A 20,735-nucleotide genomic window follows, 5' to 3' on the forward strand; every position below is an offset into this window, starting at 1 on the left:
TGGAGCTGTAGTTACAGGTGGTTGTGAGCCACCTGCCGTGGGTGCTCGGAACCGAACTCGGGTCCTCTGGAAAAGCAAGTACTCTTAAACCGCTGAGCCATCTCTCCAGTCCCTATTTTTGGATTTTTTTTTTCTGGGGGAAGAAAATAAAAATGTGAGAATGAGAAAAAAGAAATAAAAACAGAGCCAAGGTGAGGCTGAGGTAAGAACACAGAACAGTCTGGGCAACGTGAGACAGTGTCTCAAAAACACGAAATACAGCTCCTCATCCCCAAAACCAAACAAAACCACGCATATACATTTGCACTCTACCAATTTCAGTGTTACCCTTTATAAACCTGACGATCTGCTGGTAGAACATCAAAATCACTTAGCTATTGTGCTTGATTATTACATATAAAAATATATACATATCGTAATATAAAATGTACTAACTTAAGTTTGAAGTGTGTGATAATATTCGGTTGCAAAGGAAGCAGAAAGTAACTGAATTTTAAGGAACAGGTAATTACTTAACTCTAGCCAAACTGCAATAACACCAGATCAACACAAATCAAAAATGTAAGCATGTTCCCTATCACCCTCACCCCCTAATTTCTACATAAAGAGATAATGAAAGCATTTGTGTTTGGGAGAGAAAAACTGAGCCCTTCTCAACAAATTCATGAATATAGGTTTCACTCCATGAAATTTGGAATAATTAAAGACTTGGTCATAACTAGAAATATATTTCTCACTTGGAAGTCTAAATTCTATTCAACTATATTCATAAAGCATACATGCATCTTTCCTTCCTCTGGGAAGTTACCTCTGTGTGCTACTCATTCAAAAGCCCGACAGGGGTTAGACTGGGTGGGTTCGGAGAAGTAAGGTTAAGATTAATATGTAATACAGGATATACCCCCCACCCCCAGCTGATTTTTAAAACACCCAGGCAGTGATCCAAACACTAACCTGGTATTAGGGCATAGGAATTAGACAGTAAGCACTCATTCCAAGAGGGCCAACAGGGCCTAATGTTCAAGATAGGCTGCACAAAACAATGCACACAGGATACACATCCTTTTAGCAACCACGGCTAAGTTTTAAGACTCAGAGATCCAACTTTCTTGCTTCTCCAACTTCTGGTTCCTCTTCAACCCCCCTCCCTGAACTTCTGAACAAGTACAAGCAAGCACTGGTCTCTAGGCATCCTGGCGTCGATGGTTCTTTTTCTGCTTTCCCACTCAAGAGGGTATGGTCCATTTCCAAAGTGCGGGAGAAAAGATCTGTGAGCCACTGTATACCTCTGGCTCTCCCATTACTCAAAGACTCAGCAGCCACTGTCCGTGTGTCCAGAGTCTTGACCTGAATAACAAATCTTCATGTGGGAGGCCCAGGAGTGGCCCTTGCTTTCTGGAAAAAAAAAGAGACTTAAAAACCAACTAACCCACCCACCCCCACCCCATCACTTAACCAGCAACCCCAGCTCCAGATAGCTCACCGGTCTCCAAAGCAGTTCCGTTTCTCCCAGGTTGCTTTTCTTTTCCATAGCCACAGCACTCTAACACCTCAAGATGCTCAGAAAGACATCCCTGCTGCTCTCCTACAATTCAGCACTGCCTTTTGGAAGGCCTCAGAAATAAGAACCAGCCGTTCATGATTTCAAGGAATAGCTGGCAGGTCTTCAGTCCCACCCCAAATGGCCAAGACAGGACCTAAACAAGATGGCAATATACCCAAACCACCCCATTGCTGATCCAATCCTCTCCTCCCCTTCTGCCAGTGCTGGAATTACAGGCAGGTGGCGGCACATGGAGCTCCTTCGAAAAGTGTTAATATAACTAGCCCACTAAATAAAAGACCACACTTAATCGAATATAAATTTGTCTTTATTGAAGCAGCAGTCACATGACCTTATTTCTAACCTTTAGGCCTGACAATGAGCCAGCCCTAAAAAAATGTTTCTGTTTGCACTAAGAGACATAACATGTTAACATATATTATCCAGTATTGGAAATGAGCAGACTCAAACACGTGTTGGTTATATGGGTGACACAGACCCACTGTCCATGGTGGTCATGTTTTACAGAGACTCCCAAAGACCATCACTAATAAGATGGAGTGAAAAGAAAATACAGTCACACCAAACCATGGACACAGTAACCAAGGACAGCAGCGTACACATGTTTTTACAACTGTTCCTTTCAGGGAGATTATCTTTCCTTCCAAAACAGTGTCTGCAAAACTTCCTCTACATTAAGTCCAGGGGTTTCCAAGCCGGAAGCTGCACCTCCTGTCTACACATCAGAGCAAGGTCATTTCAAAGAATGCGAGTCGTGTGTTCGTATCTTGACTTTGCTAACAAGGATTCATGTCTCCCCGGTGAGGGGAGAGCGGATGGCGACGTGACTACATGTTGCAATGGTAAAGTGGGCGGGGTGAAGGAGGAGAGGTGGGCACTGAAATAAGGACCACACACTTGTGAATTGTAATTTCATTTCCAGGCTAACCTACTTTTTATTTAATGCAAATTACAGTACCAGTTAACTATTTCCAAACCAAGTCACATAGAACGAAATGTATTTACAAGGGAACGGGGGAGGGGGAAAAAAAACATTGAGCATACTTTCCACAAAAAAGTTTATATTTAAAATGAAAAAAAAAAAATCAGTCACAGAGGCATTCAAGTAGTAATGTTATACAGCGTTTGCTTTTCCTTTATATCAAGACAGATTTGCACAAGTGTTTGCAATAGTTTGTATACAACCCACAGTCCTTTATATATATATATATATATATATTATAATAATAATAAATTCTGTTTAGATTTGTTTTTAAGATGGAAGTGGTCACGCTAATTGGTATGTGTACAGGCCCAAGTGATCCATCGGCAACACGTTTATAAATGCAAATTTTACAGGCAAGCACATTTCCATACATCTATCTGTATCTGCCTGTAGACAGATATAGTAAGAAAAAAAATTAAAAATGAACACAAGGTAGTCTACTTTGTCAAGCTAACCCTCATGTGCTGGCTGTCGTTTTGCTTGAATTGTGGAGATACACACGGACGACAAACTTGAATAAAATGGCATAACCCCATGGAAAAGATCCAGACCCCAGGGATCACTTCCGGAGCCTTCCTCTCAAAGGAGACCTCAGTCTGGGACTCTCCTGTGCTTCTAGCTGTTTCTTTATTTTCAGTGGCTTCAGTGTCTACCAGAAAAGACAGGTTTCACCATAAAGGATGCTTATTTTCATACTGGGGAGAAACGTGTTCATCTCTGTGATCAGAACAATCAGTAGTGTGAACAGGAACCAGACACAATTTTCGATTTAAAACAAAGAAACAAACAAAAAGAAAACCCCAACTCTGGGAGATCTGGCATTGGCCAAACTTCCTTTGGAAGATTCCAAAGTTAAAACCCTTGCAAAGGGAAAGGAAATGTTAACAGAAATGCCAGTGTCTTTACATCCACAGGGATAGAGAATATAATCCTCATAGGACCTCTGCATTGGCGTGGACAGGATGACCGGGTAGATATACTTTGCTAAAACACAAATCTAATAAATGGGCCTAAAAAAATCAAGGACTTTAAAAAAATGACACCATATGTTATGGGAAAGAAGGTGCAGTCTTCTGCCATGTGCAATAAACACAGGACGTCTCAAAAATAGCAACCTTTGGTTTGGTAGTGGTTTTTTTTGTTTTGTTTTCCTTCTTCTATTCAAGACATAAGGAAGTAGTTGGTGGCAAAATGGATACTTTTTTTTTCTTTCAAAAGGCCATATTAGGCACAGTTAGGAAACTGATTTTTTAAAAAGAAATTCAAATGATGTTTCATCCAACAAGATGGCAGGAGGGAGGGACGGGCTTAGAGTCCATCTGACAATCCTCCTCAGCACAGCACCCGGGCCAGTAACTGCTAATGACGTCATCAGGGCACCCCGACCACTGACGGATCAAACCCAAATGCCACCAAGACAGTGTGACTTATTTAAAAAAACAAAAACAAAACCAACGCCTCTTTCTCTTGTTTGGGAGGGAAGTAGGTAAGGAGAGAGTTAGCACGGAGTTCCCAGAATCTGCTGTCAGGCCCACGTCAGGGCCTGGGGAGAGGATGAGCAAACCCAAGCGATGTGAGAACCTCCAGCTCTAGGACTCACCGCGCTCCACCAAGTCCCTGCAGGGACGAAGTGTGAAATGAAACTGGTCGGTCGCTGTTACTGAGGAGGAGACAGACACACCCAGAACCAAAACCAAGGCAAGGTTACACTGAAGTGAGATTCCAAACATGGTTTCCTCTCCCTCTCCCCCACGCAAACTGTGGAGGGGGCGAAGGTGCTGTTACGTTGTAACTTCCGAGGGAAAGGGGACAGACAGGGACGCATGGATCAAAGAAATCGATTAAAAAACAAAAACAAAACAAAGAAACCCAAATACATGGAAGCGAAGGCACTCCAAACTATATAGATACACTATACATTGCTAGAGTTATTGTTACAATAATACAGGCCGGTACCTACTGTACAGAGTTAAAACTATATGGCTTTAAAAAGCTCGTCTACATTTTTGTCTGGTTATTAAACAGAATCACTGCCCTGAACAGTAACTTTTTGCTCATTAATAACAGTTCCTGGGTCCACATATTTACATACAAAACAATAAAACTTAAATTTAAAAACATTGAAAGAAAATATAATATACAAGCTTGAATTTGGTGAGGAGCTTTTAATTATTATTATTTACAAAAAGATATTCGGAGACCTGGATCTCACTTGTGTAAGAGTTCTGTGATCCTGCCATGATCCTTGAGAAAGAAAAATCGTGCACCTCAGCCCTCATATACGCATGCGCCGACACACACACACACACACACACACACACACACACACACACACACACACACACACACACACACGTTCGAGAAAAGCACCTGACTTTCCTCTACTCTTCTCTTACCCTATCTGGGGGTTGGGGTGGGGAATATTTGCTAAAACAAGCACTGATTTTTTATGGACTCTAGCAAGTACACCAAGTCCGGAGTAGTGTCTGTGTCTGGCTGGGCAGTTTAATCTGCAAGCGGGTTCCCCCTCTTAGGCCACAGACCTGCCTGTCCAGATTCTTTACAAAGTCTTTCTGAAAATGGCCTTCCACGTCACCTCTTCAAGGAACTATGCTGCCCAATACTTTGACTTCAGAATTCCTTCAAACTGTAATTCTCTCTCAGAAGCACTTCACAAAGGTAAAAGCCTATTTGCTTGATTTGGTTTGACTGAGCATGCTTCCTTTCTTGTGAACTCTGATATAAGCCGAGGTTTGAGAAACCCCTTTGTGGCCCAAAGAGCTTCGCTGTGCAGTGAGTACGAGTCAGATGGCCCCCGCGGTCTGTCTCTCTAGGTATCGACTCATTCCGGAGGCTGCACAGCTCTCTTGGAGAGTCGCGCACACACGGTCAGGAGGCATGACAGGGTACTGGGGCCTGAACGAGGGCTGCCGAGAGACCCCTCTTCCCAACCACCTGGAGGGCGGGACCCCCACACGACTTGGGGTGGTCACACAACCAAGGGCTCTGCAGTCCTCGCCGTCAGCTGACCTTCGCAGATGCGTGGGGACGAAGGGGAAGGAAGGAAAGGGCGGCCATCACTCAGTGATCTTTAAATGTAAAAGGTAACTGATTGTGCCTTAAAGATTCGTAGGTCAAGTAATGGCCCATAAGCACCAAGGTTCATTTTAGAGTATATAAGGCCCACAAAGATACCAACCTTAAAAGGATCAACAAACTAGTTATGAATTCTGTTCCTCACTCAAACGTACTCCTTCAATCCTCCTTGCTTTCCAAGGAATATTGCTTTTTCTTCAAAAAACAAGAGACTGATTCTTACACCATTCACTGATAAACAAAGAAAACTAAAACAAAACTCTTAATGGTTGAGGGAACATTCTTTTCATGATTCAGTCAGTCAATTTTGATACTGTAGACAAAAAGAAAAGGCAGTAATGAATATATGTATATATAACATATATATACACATTGATATTTTATCAGTTTTCCTATAAAGTCAGCAGGTACAGGTGACTTTATCATTTTGATGTGTGGTTTTGAATATGCCTACCATTTAAAATCAGAATGGCTTATCTGACATGCATCAATAAATAAATTTTAAAAGCATGATGTTAAAAAAGCAGAAATTAAATACACAGTCTAGATTTGGATTTAAAATTAGAACTATGTGTAAGAATGTGGAAATTCTTGCAAGCTTGATTTTCAATTAAAATATGAAAAAATAGAGCAGTAGACTGTTACAGTTCACATTAGTTAGCTATAATGTCTTCTCTCAAGTGTATTTTTCTAAGGGAAATAACTTTAGGAAACTCTGGACAAACTCATTCACAGTGGTGAGATCTGGCTCTGGCCTGCTGCCTTCCTGACATCTGCCTCCTGATGCACCCCGAGCTGCGCACTCAACATCACGTGCAGCCTCATCTTGGGGCACCAGCTAAAAACAATACGAAGATGTGCAGACAGCCTTTGGTCAGGTGACCCAAGATCCACCCCGGGGCACGCAGACTGCTGCTCTCTCTCCAGCAGCCTTCCTAAGTCAGCAGCTGCAACACTCGCTCGCTCGCACTGGTCAAGAGCAAAACAAACCTTAGATAATCAATCACAAATCTTCCCTTAGAGCTTCAGACTTTAGTGACCTCCCTGGGCTACGAACAATACACATTTCTTCTCTCTCTCTCTTTTGTTTTTTTTTTTTTTTTTTTTTGGTCTGTCACACCTGCCACCAACATGCCAAAGGCAAGGCTTCAAATCCCCGAGGATACATACACATTATACAAGTGACATTAAGTCCCTGTTGAGTACACCCGCTAAGCTCCCAACCAATTTCAAGCTGTGCACTGTATCAAAGTCTTATACCAGACTTGAAAAGGAAACAAATTCAGAAAAGAAACCAGCACAGAACAGGTTTTCTTCTGTCGTGGTGGGGGCATGAGGCAGGAGTCTGGTTTTTAAGGTATACAACAGCAGACGTCTGATTAAAAAAAAAAGAAAAGAAAAAGAAAGATTGTCGTGGGAGAGATTGTGTGTTCTGGCGCTCTGCTCCTCCCCCCACCCCCACCCCTCCTACCCCTTGGATCTCTTGAAAAGTGGGAACACAATGAAACTGGTTTGTATTTATAGATATTTTACAAGGTTAAATAAGAACAACAGTAATAAAAAAATTGAACACTAAAATGAACAGGGTTTTTTGTTTTTGTTTTTTTTTTTCCTCTTTTTAATTTTCTTTCCAAACGTGACCAGTGTTGCTGAGTGCCGCTCAAGTAACTGCTGGTTTTCCCTGCGCAGCTGGCTACTTGGGGCTGTTCAGGTGGAGTTGGAAGCTGATGCAGAAGCGGCATTATTGGTCTGTCCACGGTCTCCAGCATTAGTATCTGCAAATCCAAAGTCCCGAGAGAGCATGAGCAACGTTAAGACACCACAAAGAGCACAAGTACACCGCTTCACCCGCACACAGGGCTGTGGCCTTCCAAAGCTGCTGCTATCTGATATGCTGGTTCAAGCGGAGAGCTGTATGACTTCCTTTCTGTCTGGAGCTAAGTGAGGGTGCTGGTGTGGGGAAGACAGGACAGACTCAGGCTGGAGTCTGGCTCCCCGAAGATAAATGAACGCACAGCTAGGAAACTAACTCAAGATTGAGAGCCATGTTCCAACAGGCATCTGCTCACGCTGTGATCCAGTGACGACAGGACAGTGTCCAAGAACGCACAGGAACCTTGCTCCATAACTACTCTATCAAGACTGGACTTCCTAAACTCTTCATTTTCCTCTTCCCCAAATAATCTGCCCTTATACACATTTAACCCCCTGGGGCGGGACAGGGAACACGTGAATGCTTTTGTTTAGTTCATTCATTTTTACCTCAAAATACTCACAGCTGCTTCAGTTCTACTTTCATATAAATGAGGCGACCTAAGAGTCATACTGCCTGGGCATGGAGACATCATAACTCACTGGTACATGGCACATGAACCAGGACATACTCTCCAAAGCCAAGCAGACAGCCTTCCCCAGCAATCAGTGAATCCCTGGGGCTAAGGTGTATTCGTGGCTTCCTTAGACTGTGCAGGCACCCAAGTTTAGTGTACTATGAATACAACAAGAAGTCCTGTCTCGATGACAGGTCCCCTGGCCTTCCTTCACTGTCATGATTCAGGCACAGGCTGTAGTAAAGACGGTTCAGAAGAAGCCTGCAAAACCAGAGTTATTTCAGGGTTGTACTGTTCCATCCAAAGCATCCTTTTTGCAGCATTTCCTGTGCTCTACACAACTGTCAGCACATGCACAATCATTACTAAACTACACACACGCCCCCCACTTCCCACCAAACAACACACACGTCCATCACTTCCCACCAAAGAACACACATGTCCATCACTTCCCACCAAACAACACACATGTCCATCACTTCCCACCAAACACACACATCCATCACTTCCCACCAAACTACACACACGCCCCCCACTTCCCACCAAACAACACACAAGTCCACACTTCCCACCAAACAACACACATGTCCATCACTTCCCACCAAACACACGAGTCCCTTAACTCCCCCAAACAACACACACACCTCAGTTCCCACCAAACTACACACACATCCCCCACTTCCCACCAAACAACACACAGGTCCCTTACTTCCTACCAAACAACACACACGTATCTCTCACTTCCCACCAAACCACACATGCCCACTTTCCACCAAACAACACACATGTCCCCCACTCCCCACCAACACACATGCTCCCCACTTTGAGCAGATGCCAGGAGGAACTGTTGTTCCATATTGAAGCCCAGGACTTGAGAGGCGCCCACTACATCCGCACATAAACTAGCACTGGGACAGCTCTGGCCATGGCGGCTACTGGCTGAGCCAGCGGAGGCCAGCCAAGGCGAGTGCACTGAATACCCCACCCACACCGGCAACCTGCGCATTTATGGTACCTTACTCTTTGGCAAAGTCCTATATAGCTACCAGTTTTCAGATGTCCTTTCATGAGCTATAGCCCATTAGTGTATGACCTAGTCCAAACTACTCTCCCCTTCTTTGAGTAAATTCAAAGTCTGTTTGCACGATCACCATGAAATGCACAAAGTGCATGTCATCATGTAACTGGAAATGAGTTTACAGTCTGAATAATAAAATTTGTAAACCCATTTCCAGTTACATGATCAGAAAACAATCTGCTCTGGGAAGAGGAAGGAAGGCCTAAGACCATCTTAATAGACTGGAGCATCTTCCAGAGTGACATCAGTGATTCACGCTTCTTGGCACCTAGGCTCTTAATGCAGTCCTTTCCCACAAACAGGGATGTGACTTCTAAGGCTAGGATAGAAAAGACACATGGTTTCTACCTTACTCTCTCTACTGGAATCACTTGGTGTTAAGGAGAGCCAGCTGATAAGATGGAAAACACTCCCACAATACCACCATGATGAGGTCCACAAAAAGGATGGTTAGCCCTCCTGTCAATACAAGCTTGTTAACCACATGAAGGATCCAGCCTGGAAGTACATCTTCTAACCCAAGAAGCCATCAGATAACTGCATCCCTAGATAACACCCCCGTGTATTCAAAATAGATTTTTTTCTCACAGAATATATTCTGATTATGGTTGTCCTTCCATCCACTAATCCCAGTTGTTCCCCACGTCCCCTCCCATGCCAATCCACCCCCTTGCTGTCTCTCATTAGAAAACAAACAGACTTCTAAGGGATAAGACAATAACAATAAAAATAAAATATAGTAAGATAGAACAAAAATTAACACGCCAGAATAGGACAAAACACACAGAAGGAAAAGACCCCAAGAAAAGGCAAGAAAAACAGACAGAGACACAGAGACCCACTCACTCACATACTCAGGAATCTCAGAAACATTAAACTGGAAGCTGTAATACATATGCACAGCTTAACCACACCATTCAGATCCCTGCCTTGCCAGGTGGCTTCTGTGTTCCTAACCTAGAGAAGGAATGCCAGATAATGTTTACCCTATTTTAAGTTGCTAAAATTCAGGATGGCAACTCAGAGCAGTAACAATGAATACATCAGTATGTCAAAGAACTTAAAATGCCACTAAGGGTTGTACTCAGAGGAAAGCATCATTGACCTAGACTCTGTGATACTCAAGTGTTTCTACCAAACTGTATAGGATTGTCTTAGCTAGATAAGACAGACGACACTGGATAAACAACTGTTTCTCAATTGTTTTCTTTTACCTTATTCTCTGAGGCAGGGTCTCTCAATCAAACCCAGAGCTCACCTCTTTCAAAAGTCTCCTAGTCTGCTTGCTCTAGGAATCTATCTCCACCTTCCAGGGATCACAGGCTGGTAGCCACACTCACAAGGCATTCACACCAGTGCAGGGATCCAATCTGTGGCACTCTGGCTTGCTTGGACAATAAGTACTTAACCACTCAGCCATCGGTCCAGCCTCCAATCATTTCTTATTTGTTTGGTTGTATTTTTTGAGACAGTACTTCATTTTTTTTTTTTTTTTTTTTTTTTAAAGATTTATTTATTATATATACAGTGTTCCGCCTGCATGTATCCCTGCAGGCCAGAAGATGGCACCAGATCTCATTACAGATGGTTGTTAGCCACCATGTGGTTGCTGGGAATTGAACTCAGGACCTTTGGAAGAGCAGCCAGTGCTCTTAACTGCTGAGCCATCTCTTGTGGTGGCATGTAGAAGTACATACACATACCACCCCTGCTTTGCTGGGAAACGAAGAAGTACTTTTACTGCAATGGAAAGTATAGACTGGGACAGGGTTTGTGGAAGGCGATTTGACAGTCTGTATTAAAAACTATCAAATTCCTCATTCCTTTATTTAACATTACTCCCCAAACCATTTAAAGGGTTAAATAAGACTTTATGTAAAGATAAGTTTCAAAGCATTTTTCACAAGAGCAAAAACAACAAAGAGTCAATCAATCCTTAAATACAACTCTATTGTTTAAAACTAAGGAATAAATGAAGTGAATAACCACAAAGCTTTAGAAAGGCACTCACTTCATACTTAGTATATACTTAGTAATACAGTATGTGTCTATAACAGTACAGTTCCACATTCAAAATAGCATGAGCCCAATTCATAGAACGCACATCTCTCTGGCTACTCATATACAGACTAAGGCACAAAACAACATTATCTGTGGTTACTTCTGGAAGCAAGAACACACTATAACCCAAACTAACTATGCATCCTTAGTGGAGAGAGAGAAAAAAAGCCCAAAACAGCCCCACAATTTTCTAAAATTCTATATATTTGAGTTGAGATAGAGAAAAGAGGGAAGGACAGGATCAGGGAGGGAAACGCAGGGTGGGCATCCAGGGGTAAATGCTGCAGCAGGCACTAACTAAAACACCGCGAAACCGGCAGACAGTCAGGATGGAACGAGATGCAGCAGCCGCAGCCCGTGAACAGAATTCACACAAAAACAACTACCAGACAGACAGCCAGGGGAACTGTTCTGGATCACTCTTACCCACCTAGAAATGGCTAGTGATGTACAAGATGAGAGGAATTCTGGAATGAAAGAGGAGACCATACAGGATGTCTAAAACTTAGGTAGACTCCAGCAAAATAGATTTCAAACAGTTTAGGGAAGAGGTTAGCTTGAGTCAAGAATTTTCAAAGGAGCTAGTAACAGAGAAGAAACGGTATTTAAAACCATCCTGTAGCTTTGAACATGAAATTACAAATACTCTTACTATAAAGAAAGGGGTAAAGAATCAACGAAAAGGCTCCGATGGGCTCACTATTTTAGAGGACACGCATGCTCAAAGAACTGAAAAGAACGTAAACCTAAGCAGTCAGGCCAGAATTGGTTCAGATCAGGAAACAGCAAGAGCTTTCAAGGCAAGATCTACAAGTTCAGCCCGCTCCCCCGCCCCCACCAGGTAAAATGACAGAAGAGAGACCTTATTCAACTCAAATCATGAATCCCTTTTTCATAGAAAGGTTTTCAACCAGGAAGGAAAACAGGAATCCTAATCAACAAAATGCAACCTGAAGAAAGGGCAAATTACACACTTTAAATGTCTTCTAACTCAGAAGCCACAGTACAAGAAACAATTCTAAAACGGATTCCAGAACCTATTTAATAAATATTGAAGACACTAGAAACTTCATGCACTCTAGCTCTCCTAACAAATCAGGACAAGTTTAATTTCCATCTCTCATAGGGCTACTTTTCTTTTTAATGAAAAAGGGCTGCGAATTTTCTTGACAACAGCCATTTCCTGAGGGTCTTTGTTGTTGTTCTGAGAGTCATGTGTAAATGACAATTATATAAAGTTAGTTTAAAGCTAAGCAAAGAAGAGCAGTTACCAATCACTCTCAGGTGATTAATCTCCAGCAAGACCTGCTTGGTTTCTCATCCTATCTCTAGTAGACCCTGCCTTGTCCCCTTTGACATATTTTGTTTGTTTAGATAGAAGCAAACAACAACAACAAAAAAAATGGCATATTTATGAAATGTGTAAGTGATACACAAGTGACAGAAAACCAAATGCCTTGACACTTGAGAACATACCCGTGATACAATTTAACATCTTCTCCAGGACTGAGAGCTGCTCTCAGGAGTTTGGTTGGCTGAGCTTATACTCCTATGTGGATTGTGAAGTAATTACTGAAGCAATCCACATAGAAATCACTTTTAGGGTGGGAGGGGTCCACTTTATAATGGTGATGTAAAAATGGAATGTGCTCTTTTTGACAGTAGTAGGTTTCCAGTTACTGGAACAATCATAAGATAGATCATCTCTGTTCAGTACACGATGAAGAGGTGAACTGAAGTCATCTGTATTCATCAGACTAACATCCCCAACGAAGAGTGAAAAGCTGCTCTACTTAAAATATCCCACTACCCCTCACATTCAATTCATCTGATATTCAATCAAATGATCTCTGAGGTTTGTATGTAAATTCGAATTGATGGTCCAGATATAAGGTTCCAAACACGGTGACTGAGACAATCCTCTGAAGGTGGTGAGAAAAATCTAACACACACATACCCCTGGAAGAAATTTAGAGTTATATATATATAATTTTCAAGAGAAAGTAACATTAAAATTAATAAAATTAAAACAAACACAAAACCAAAATGTTTTTGGGGAGGAATTTCAACACTGACAGTCTCTAACGTAACAAAACATTTCACACACACACACACACACACACACACACACACACACACACACACACACACACCCACCCACCCCTTTATAATTTAGCATCATCATCAACCTGATTTTTAAGATTTACAAGTGCCCCCACAATATTTCCAAAACTGTCCCATCTCCATAGTATCAGCTTTAAAAAATACCCATATAAAAATAGATTCCACAATGTATTCAAACAATTTTCTGCTGTTTGCCATCCAGAACCCTGGTTGTCCTGTTATCATGCATATCAAAATCTGTTATTATAGCCTCTGTTGTCAGATAAGTGATACCTGTCTCTGTATAGGGTGGCCTTTCTTCTTCTTCTACTAGATATACCAGGAAGCTAAAGCCCTACCATGGGATTCGTCATCTTTAAGTTTCAACTCTGAGTGCTGTCTAGTCTAACACTTTCCAGTGCATTTCTAATCACTGTGCCTACAGTGGCTGTCTGAACACCCAACACAACAGAAGGAACAGTGATCAAACATTTACTGTAACAGACACACTGTCTCTGCCATTTTCAAGAAGGGTGAGAAACTGTGACTACAAAAGTTATTAGTCAAAGTTTCTGGAGAGGTAACACTGCAAGAACTGACTATGTACCCCCAGATTAGGATTTCAGGACTCTGTCCAGATATGTAAAGATTAATTTTCTTTGCTTTGCTTTTCCAGAAGCAGCAGTGGAAAGAATTCATTGAGATCTAGGCATCCGGAAGCCACTTAAGAATTCTGGCCATTAGTCCAAAGCTGACTTCATGACAGTCAGAATAATCACGGTTAATATCATCTTTTGTCAACTTGTCTTACTTTTCTGCTTCTGTCCCACTTACTTAGCACTGAGCTTTGCTCACAGGCCAAAAAAAAAGCCAGAAAAGCCCGATCTTCACGCTAGCCAGCTATAAACGCAGTCACCCAGGGGCTCTGCAGTCCAGCTGCCTTGCTCTGGACCATGCACTTGTACCGTGCAGGGCATGAGTAGAAATCACGTTTCACAGGTCAGATGATAGTTCCAGGATTATGCCCGAGTTCTGAATTCACTGTTGTGTCTAAACCTTTTTAGATGACTGACAGGTTCATCCCCGAGCTGCTGAAGACAGGTATCTGCTTCTTGGTGATGTGGTTTCATATAGTTTCATTATAAACTAAAAGTGACTCAGCCTCAAAACTGCTAATTATTTTTGAAACAGAGCTTCTATTACAGTGACTTAAACCAAGAAGGCCAACCACGGTACTAACTTAGAGGTTCATATTCTAATTCAGTAAACCAGGACATGCTAGGGTTTATTTAGGTTGGATGATTAGAAATTCTGACTTTGAAAATACAATATTTAAAATACTTTTAGGTTCAGATATCTAAGCCTAGAGCTTTGCAGTTTAAATGTTTATCTCTCTGAAGCATGAAGCAGACTCAGAAATGGTTTATGAGGAGAGCTTTGCATATGCTTAAAGGCATTCTTTCACTCTATCTGTGTGGAGAGGGGCTCCCACTGATCCAAGAGGAGATAGACTTGGCCTTCCACGTGTGTGGATGCTGTATCGTTTTGAGATAAGGTCTTGCTTTAAGTGCTGGTGGCCTGGTACTCACGCATGTAGCCCATTCTGGCCTTGAACGCTCATGTCAACCCTCCTGCTTCAGCCTGCCAACTGCCAGAATTACCAGTGTGAGCCACCACATCCAGCACTTTTTAAAACATTACTGCATTTGTCTTTACTTTGCAGAAACAATAACAGAATTAGTAACGGCATTTTCCTTTCACTGAGGGCCTACTGAGAGGCCAGGGGGCTACACACGTGAGTTTGCATGTTTCTTATTTCCCACAGCTCTACATAACCACAGTCCTACCCTTACTGTTTTACAGACATGGAGACCGAGGCAAGCAAAACAGGACACGTGTTTTGAAGCATGTCATTAAAGCACGTCACTCCCACTGCCAAACACAAGCCATAACTAAACAGAGGCAGCTTTATAAGGCTCATCCGTTGGTGGACATCAGTACTGAGGCACACTTATCTGACCTTCATTCGGCCCCCTAGAAAATTCTAGTCCTTGTGGTATCACACTGTTGGCTTACACGAGAAGCACTTAAAGAGAGTGTCCACAGGAAAAACACACTTACTGTTTGAAAACATGATGAAATCTCCACTGACCGCCATTTCCACCAGTACCAAATCTGAGGACTGGAAGGAGAAACTCCAGGACCAGAAACACTCCTCCAAAGCCAATGAGCTTCTTGTCCAACCAACAGTGGGAACTCTTAACCACTGGTGATGCTGATTTCACCATTAGGGAGCTCAGAGCAATGAATGCAATCCCCTCTGCTGAGCATGCATGCACCTCTTTACTCTGACTTTAAGGACTGTTCCTCTATTAACTTCCTCATGTCCTGATTTACTTCAACATGGGCATAAACTCTCAGGGTCGAAGTCCTAAACTTTTTCAGTTTTTTACAGCTATAAAACCCATGTATAACAGAACGATATATTTTGCAAATTACTATAACTTGTAACAAAGCAGTATGACCAGGTTACAACTGGCTCCTTTCCAAGAATACAACATGTTTCAGAACCTAAGTTATAAACATCCTTAATTATTTCAGTATCACACATTAAGAAAATTATTTTAGAAGCAGGAGAGATGGCTCAGTGGTTAAGGGCATTTATTCCTGAAGAGGACCTGGGTTCCATTCCCAGCACCCACAAGGCAACTCACAACCATCCACTACTCCAGTTCCAGGGGATCAAACACCTTCTTCTTCTGGCTTTGGGCACCAGGCATATACATGGTACACAGAGATATACATGCAAAACACTCACGGAAAATAGACAAATCTTTAAAAAGTTATGTGAAATTTTCTACTCTCTACTGGTTTTCATGTCTTTGTATCTGTGTGTGTTCACATCTGTGTCACAGTGTTCAGGAGGCAGATCTTTCCTTCTACCATATGGGTTCCTAGAACGAACTGAGGCCATCAGGCTTGGTGACATGTACTTTTATCTGCTGAACCATCTTTCTAGCCCATAATTCTCATTGTTACATTCTAAAGCAAGGCTGTCCAACCTTTAACATGAAGTTGTCATATCATATGTGTTGGGCCGTATCATAGCTATCCTAGGATTGCCTGCAGCCTTTGGGGAACAGGTTAGACATGCCTGGTCTAAAGCAGCTCCACTCAACCTCCTGGACACTAGCTCAGTGAGTGAGCATGTCAGTACAGCACTAGGGTCTACTTGACATTGTCAATGACCAATCTGATGCACATGTCAGTGATGCAGTAATTAATAAATTAACAGTTCACTTAACCACTCTGTCTTTGTTCTAAACAAGCAGGCAACAGCATTAAAACAAAGCAAAACAAAAAAACCACTGTGTTTCTTGTCTGTCTATTTGAGAAAGAGTCTCACTATATAGCTCTAGCTGGCCTGAAACTTGTGATATAGATCAGGTTGGCCTCAAATCTCAGAGCTCTGCCTGTCTCTGCCTCAGGAGTGCTGAGATTGCAGAGTACACCACTATGACCTGCTAAAATTGTGTTTTTACATTAAAGATTTTTAAAGCATATTTTGGCATAAAATGATTTCTAATTACTCCAGGAGAACACTGTTACTCATCTTGCAGACTGAGTGATCGATACACTCATAAAACTAACAAAGTTCAAATGCCTTTCTCCAAGTTTCACAAGCAGAAGAAAGCACATTTCCTGGAAAGTAGGACAGAGTAAAACAGAATCCTTAACCTTTAAAGATTCAAACCAGATAGAAACAGAACTCTTAGAGAGAAGATAGTTAGATCTTTACTCTGAGTGCTAAATCTAACTATTCATGAAAGACTTCTATCACTGAACAAAACAAACAAAAACATCTGATCTCCTGGAGCATAAATGTCCTCAGGCCAAAAATGTTCTCATTCTCTGCACTGACACTGGGGTAAAAGGCGGCCCTGCCACTTGGTGAGCTTTCCTTGTTTGTTTGGAGAAGGAGGGGTCAACTGTACCGCTTGTTAATGTTTCCCAAGTTCCAAGGCCAGCTGGCTCAGGAACCAGAAACACATCCTATGGTCTAGCTATAACCTGGGGATCGTTAAGAGTTTTTCTGGTGTCTCCCCCCCTCAAAAAAAAAGTTTTTCTGGGGTGAGGTGGGGGAAGTGAGGAAGAGGATATGGTCTAATTGCACTCTGATATAAAATTAAATGTATCTTCATTGCACTTCTAGCCCTTCGAATGATTTAAGAGTATCTTAACTTATATCCATGCTTCTTAAAATCTGCCTATTTAGGGTATTAATGCAATTTATATCTGGAAGTTAGAACTAAAGCAAAATATTCTCCACAACGTTCCATTTATAAAGCCTATTTTCTCCTTTAAACATCTTACACTAAGAAATCAGGATGTACCTTATGTGTAAAATGCATACGTATGTGTTTACAGTACTTGTGGGTTGCTGTTTTATATCTTTTGGGTCAAAAGCAGTATTTTATTCTTTCACTTATTTGACTATGATTTGTTTTTGACACTTGAAGAATTAAATGTCATACTTACAACAGGAAATGGAGACAATCCTGTCCTTTTTAAAAATCAGCATGTTAGAAAAACAAATCCGAGAGCTCCGCTGTACTCACCTGAGGCTGCTGTGGCGTTCGTAGGGGTGGAAGCAGCTGCTTGAATCCGAGCGTGGGGAGGGATTAGGATGGTGGCCAGAGGTGGATTGCTTGACAGTTCTAGAGAAACGGAAACAAAAGTTAGAGTGGATCCCCATTCTCTACCTGGAGCTCCTGTATGGTAAAAATGGAGGACATTGCGTTAAAACAGTTTATAACTGCTGGAGGACATTGCGTTAAAACAGTTTATAACTGCTGGAGGACATTGCGTTAAAACAGTTTATAACTGCTGGAGGACATTGCGTTAAAACAGTTTATAACTGCACCAGTGAGGCAGTCATCAGGTTAGAGGAAGAGCATGTGACACAAAACTCAGGTTTAAGAGCTAAATGCATCTCCCGAAACGTTTCAGAGTAAGCGAATACAAAACTCCCACCAATTACCCCGTCTCTCGGTAGCACGTGACTGTAAGCGCTCGAGAGCAGAACTTAAGAGCAACAGTGAACAGAAATGGTCACATGAAGAAAAAGGCAGTCAAGAAAGGGAGTCAAATAGGATTACTGAAAATAAAAGCATTTTCACCCCATTTTACATTCCTTAAAAGATTACTGCTAAAAAGTTGAAATTTTTTTAACCTGAAAGTAATGTTATTTCTGCCAGTGTTACAGAGACTATCTTCTTTTGAAAAAGCAAGTGCTATTATGTCTTAAATCATGTTTAAGATAAAGTGAAGCTAATGACATCAACACTATACATGGTAAGCCGTGGTGAGCTTGCATATATGATTGGTGTTAGCGTCAAGAGTGACTGTCCTTCCAGCTTTCTAGAAGAATCCTGTCACGCTGGTACTCTGGCATGTAATGTGTGAACTCCCTTTTCCTCTCCTAAGTGTTGCGGTTTGGGTTACTAAGTACATGCTCACGATATCTATAGGAAGACATTATCCTCTGAACTACAGTACGCATCTTTAAGTGGCATTAACTGAAAACTCAAATAAAGGAAACCCCAAACCTATTAAGTAGTTCGAGGTTTTCTTTTAATCCTAATAGTCTCTTTCTTCGAGCTGCTGGAAAGCCAAGTGTTTTGATGCAACAGTTTAAAAACGTTTGAGGGTCAAAATCTTTGCCAACAGTGACTTACTCACAGGCTTGCAACTAAATACTAACTTTGTACTAAATTAAGATTCTAAATAAGACTACATTCTTAAAAAAGCAATAAACTGGTATCAAGATTTGTGAAAAATTAATGGGAGAAAAAAGCTTAAAAGGCAGAAGACTCATTGTTCAGCCAGGGAGAACATTTACCAGCTCGGTAGACAGAAGTCTTTCTTTGGGAAGCTGTGCCCTAATTAGGGTGTAAGGTGTGTGTAATTCCCACTGAGGAACAGGAAGACGCCACACTGTTCCCTTAAAGCCAGGAAGTTTAACAAGATCCTAACTGGGCCAGCAACGGGATCTGGTATGGTTGATTAATGCAGTATGTGGTAGTTATTCTTCATTAACATAAAAGAAATTTAAACTTGCTATCCCAAGTAAAATCTCCTAAAATATAAAGTAAAAAAAAAAAAAAAATCCACCCAACCATGTACTCATCCATCTAGTAATATAGGACATGAACCAGTACGCTAGGTCTCAGAGTAGAGACCTAAGAGGTAACAACCATTTTTGTTGATCAACAGAAAATAGAAACGGTCAGCTGGGTGGTGGTGGTGGTGCATGCCTTAATCCCAGTACTTAGGAGGCAGGAGGCAGGAGGCAGGTGGATCTCTGTGAGCTCAAAGCTGGCCTGGTCTACAGAGAGAGAGTTCCAGGACAGTCAGGGCTACACAGAGAAACCCTGTCTTCTCAGAAACAAAACAAAAAGAAAAGAAAATAGAAATGGTCCAATGAACAAAAAGGCAGTTCAGATAGGGACTCACAGCTACTAGGACGACAGCACTTTGCAGTTCAAGTTCCCCGTATGTTCACCACCCAGAAGAACCGGAAAGAGCAAAGGATCACTAAGGGACGTGGTATGAAGCACACTGGCAAAGCTACCGTGAAGACAAGCCTTCAAACCACTGGGCTGGAGCTACCTTGGCTTGCTTTCCCCACAGCCCAGGCTGCCTGGGTCCCCTTTGCTTACTCTACTCTCTCTTTTCAGATCGCCTGTTTAGTGGATGTGCACACTCAGCTTACCCAGACTAAGAAGGAACTTATACTGCTACCAGCAGAACCTTGCGATTTATTCCCAATTCCTTCACCAGCAGCAGCTATCTGGATGCGCTCTCTACTACACAATCAAGTGGAGGATTATGCCCCATTCTTTGACCTCTTGGATTATAGTTCTATTCTGATCACCCATTAATTACTAATTACTCTTAAGAAGTCTGCATTTAAAGTGTATTTACACAACCACATATACATACATACAAACACATGTATACACACATACACACACACACACATCCAAGATACATATCTATGATTCACAAACAAGACCACTACCACCACCACCTGGAAACTCTGCTCCAAAAGTAGAATACGGAATATCAAACAGAATGGCATCCAGTAATTCCATGTTCTTATGCAGAAATCCTGCTCAAGAGCAACGGTGATTTAGAAGTACTGGGAGAAAGCACGAAAGCACTCCTGTATTCTAACAGTGCACTTTCAGAACAGCTGGCAGGAATTTTAAAACACACACACACACACACACACACACACACACACACACACACACACGCTCACAAGTGCATCTTAATATATTTAGTCTGATGAGACATGAGTCCCAGGATATATTTATGGAGTATATTGGAATGGATACAAAGGCTCCTGTAGAATTTGCTGATAGTCATAGAGCCACAAAACACTGATGTTCACCTATCTATATTACATCCAAATACACGTGTATAATGGTTAGTTTGAACTGTCAACTCGAT

At 41.9% G+C, this 20,735-nt stretch overlaps 1 protein-coding gene across 2 annotated transcripts in view; it reads right to left on the minus strand.

Moving 5' to 3' along the window:
- Positions 1-1,853: 1,853 nt before the first annotated feature.
- The window catches only part of Gsk3b (glycogen synthase kinase 3 beta), a 175,558-nt gene continuing 156,676 nt past the window's right edge, over positions 1,854-20,735 (minus strand). For both annotated transcript variants that reach the window (XM_037209762.1, XM_037209763.1), the window contains 2 exons: positions 17,837-17,935; positions 1,854-7,420 (listed from right to left, as the gene is read on the minus strand). In XM_037209762.1, the coding sequence (XP_037065657.1) occupies positions 7,353-7,420; positions 17,837-17,935 (167 nt within the window). In that variant the 3' untranslated portion in view covers positions 1,854-7,352. The remainder of the gene's footprint in view (positions 7,421-17,836; positions 17,936-20,735) is intronic.

This window comes from Peromyscus leucopus, chromosome 12 (genome assembly GCF_004664715.2).
Source record: "Peromyscus leucopus breed LL Stock chromosome 12, UCI_PerLeu_2.1, whole genome shotgun sequence".
Lineage (NCBI taxonomy): Eukaryota > Metazoa > Chordata > Mammalia > Rodentia > Cricetidae > Peromyscus > Peromyscus leucopus.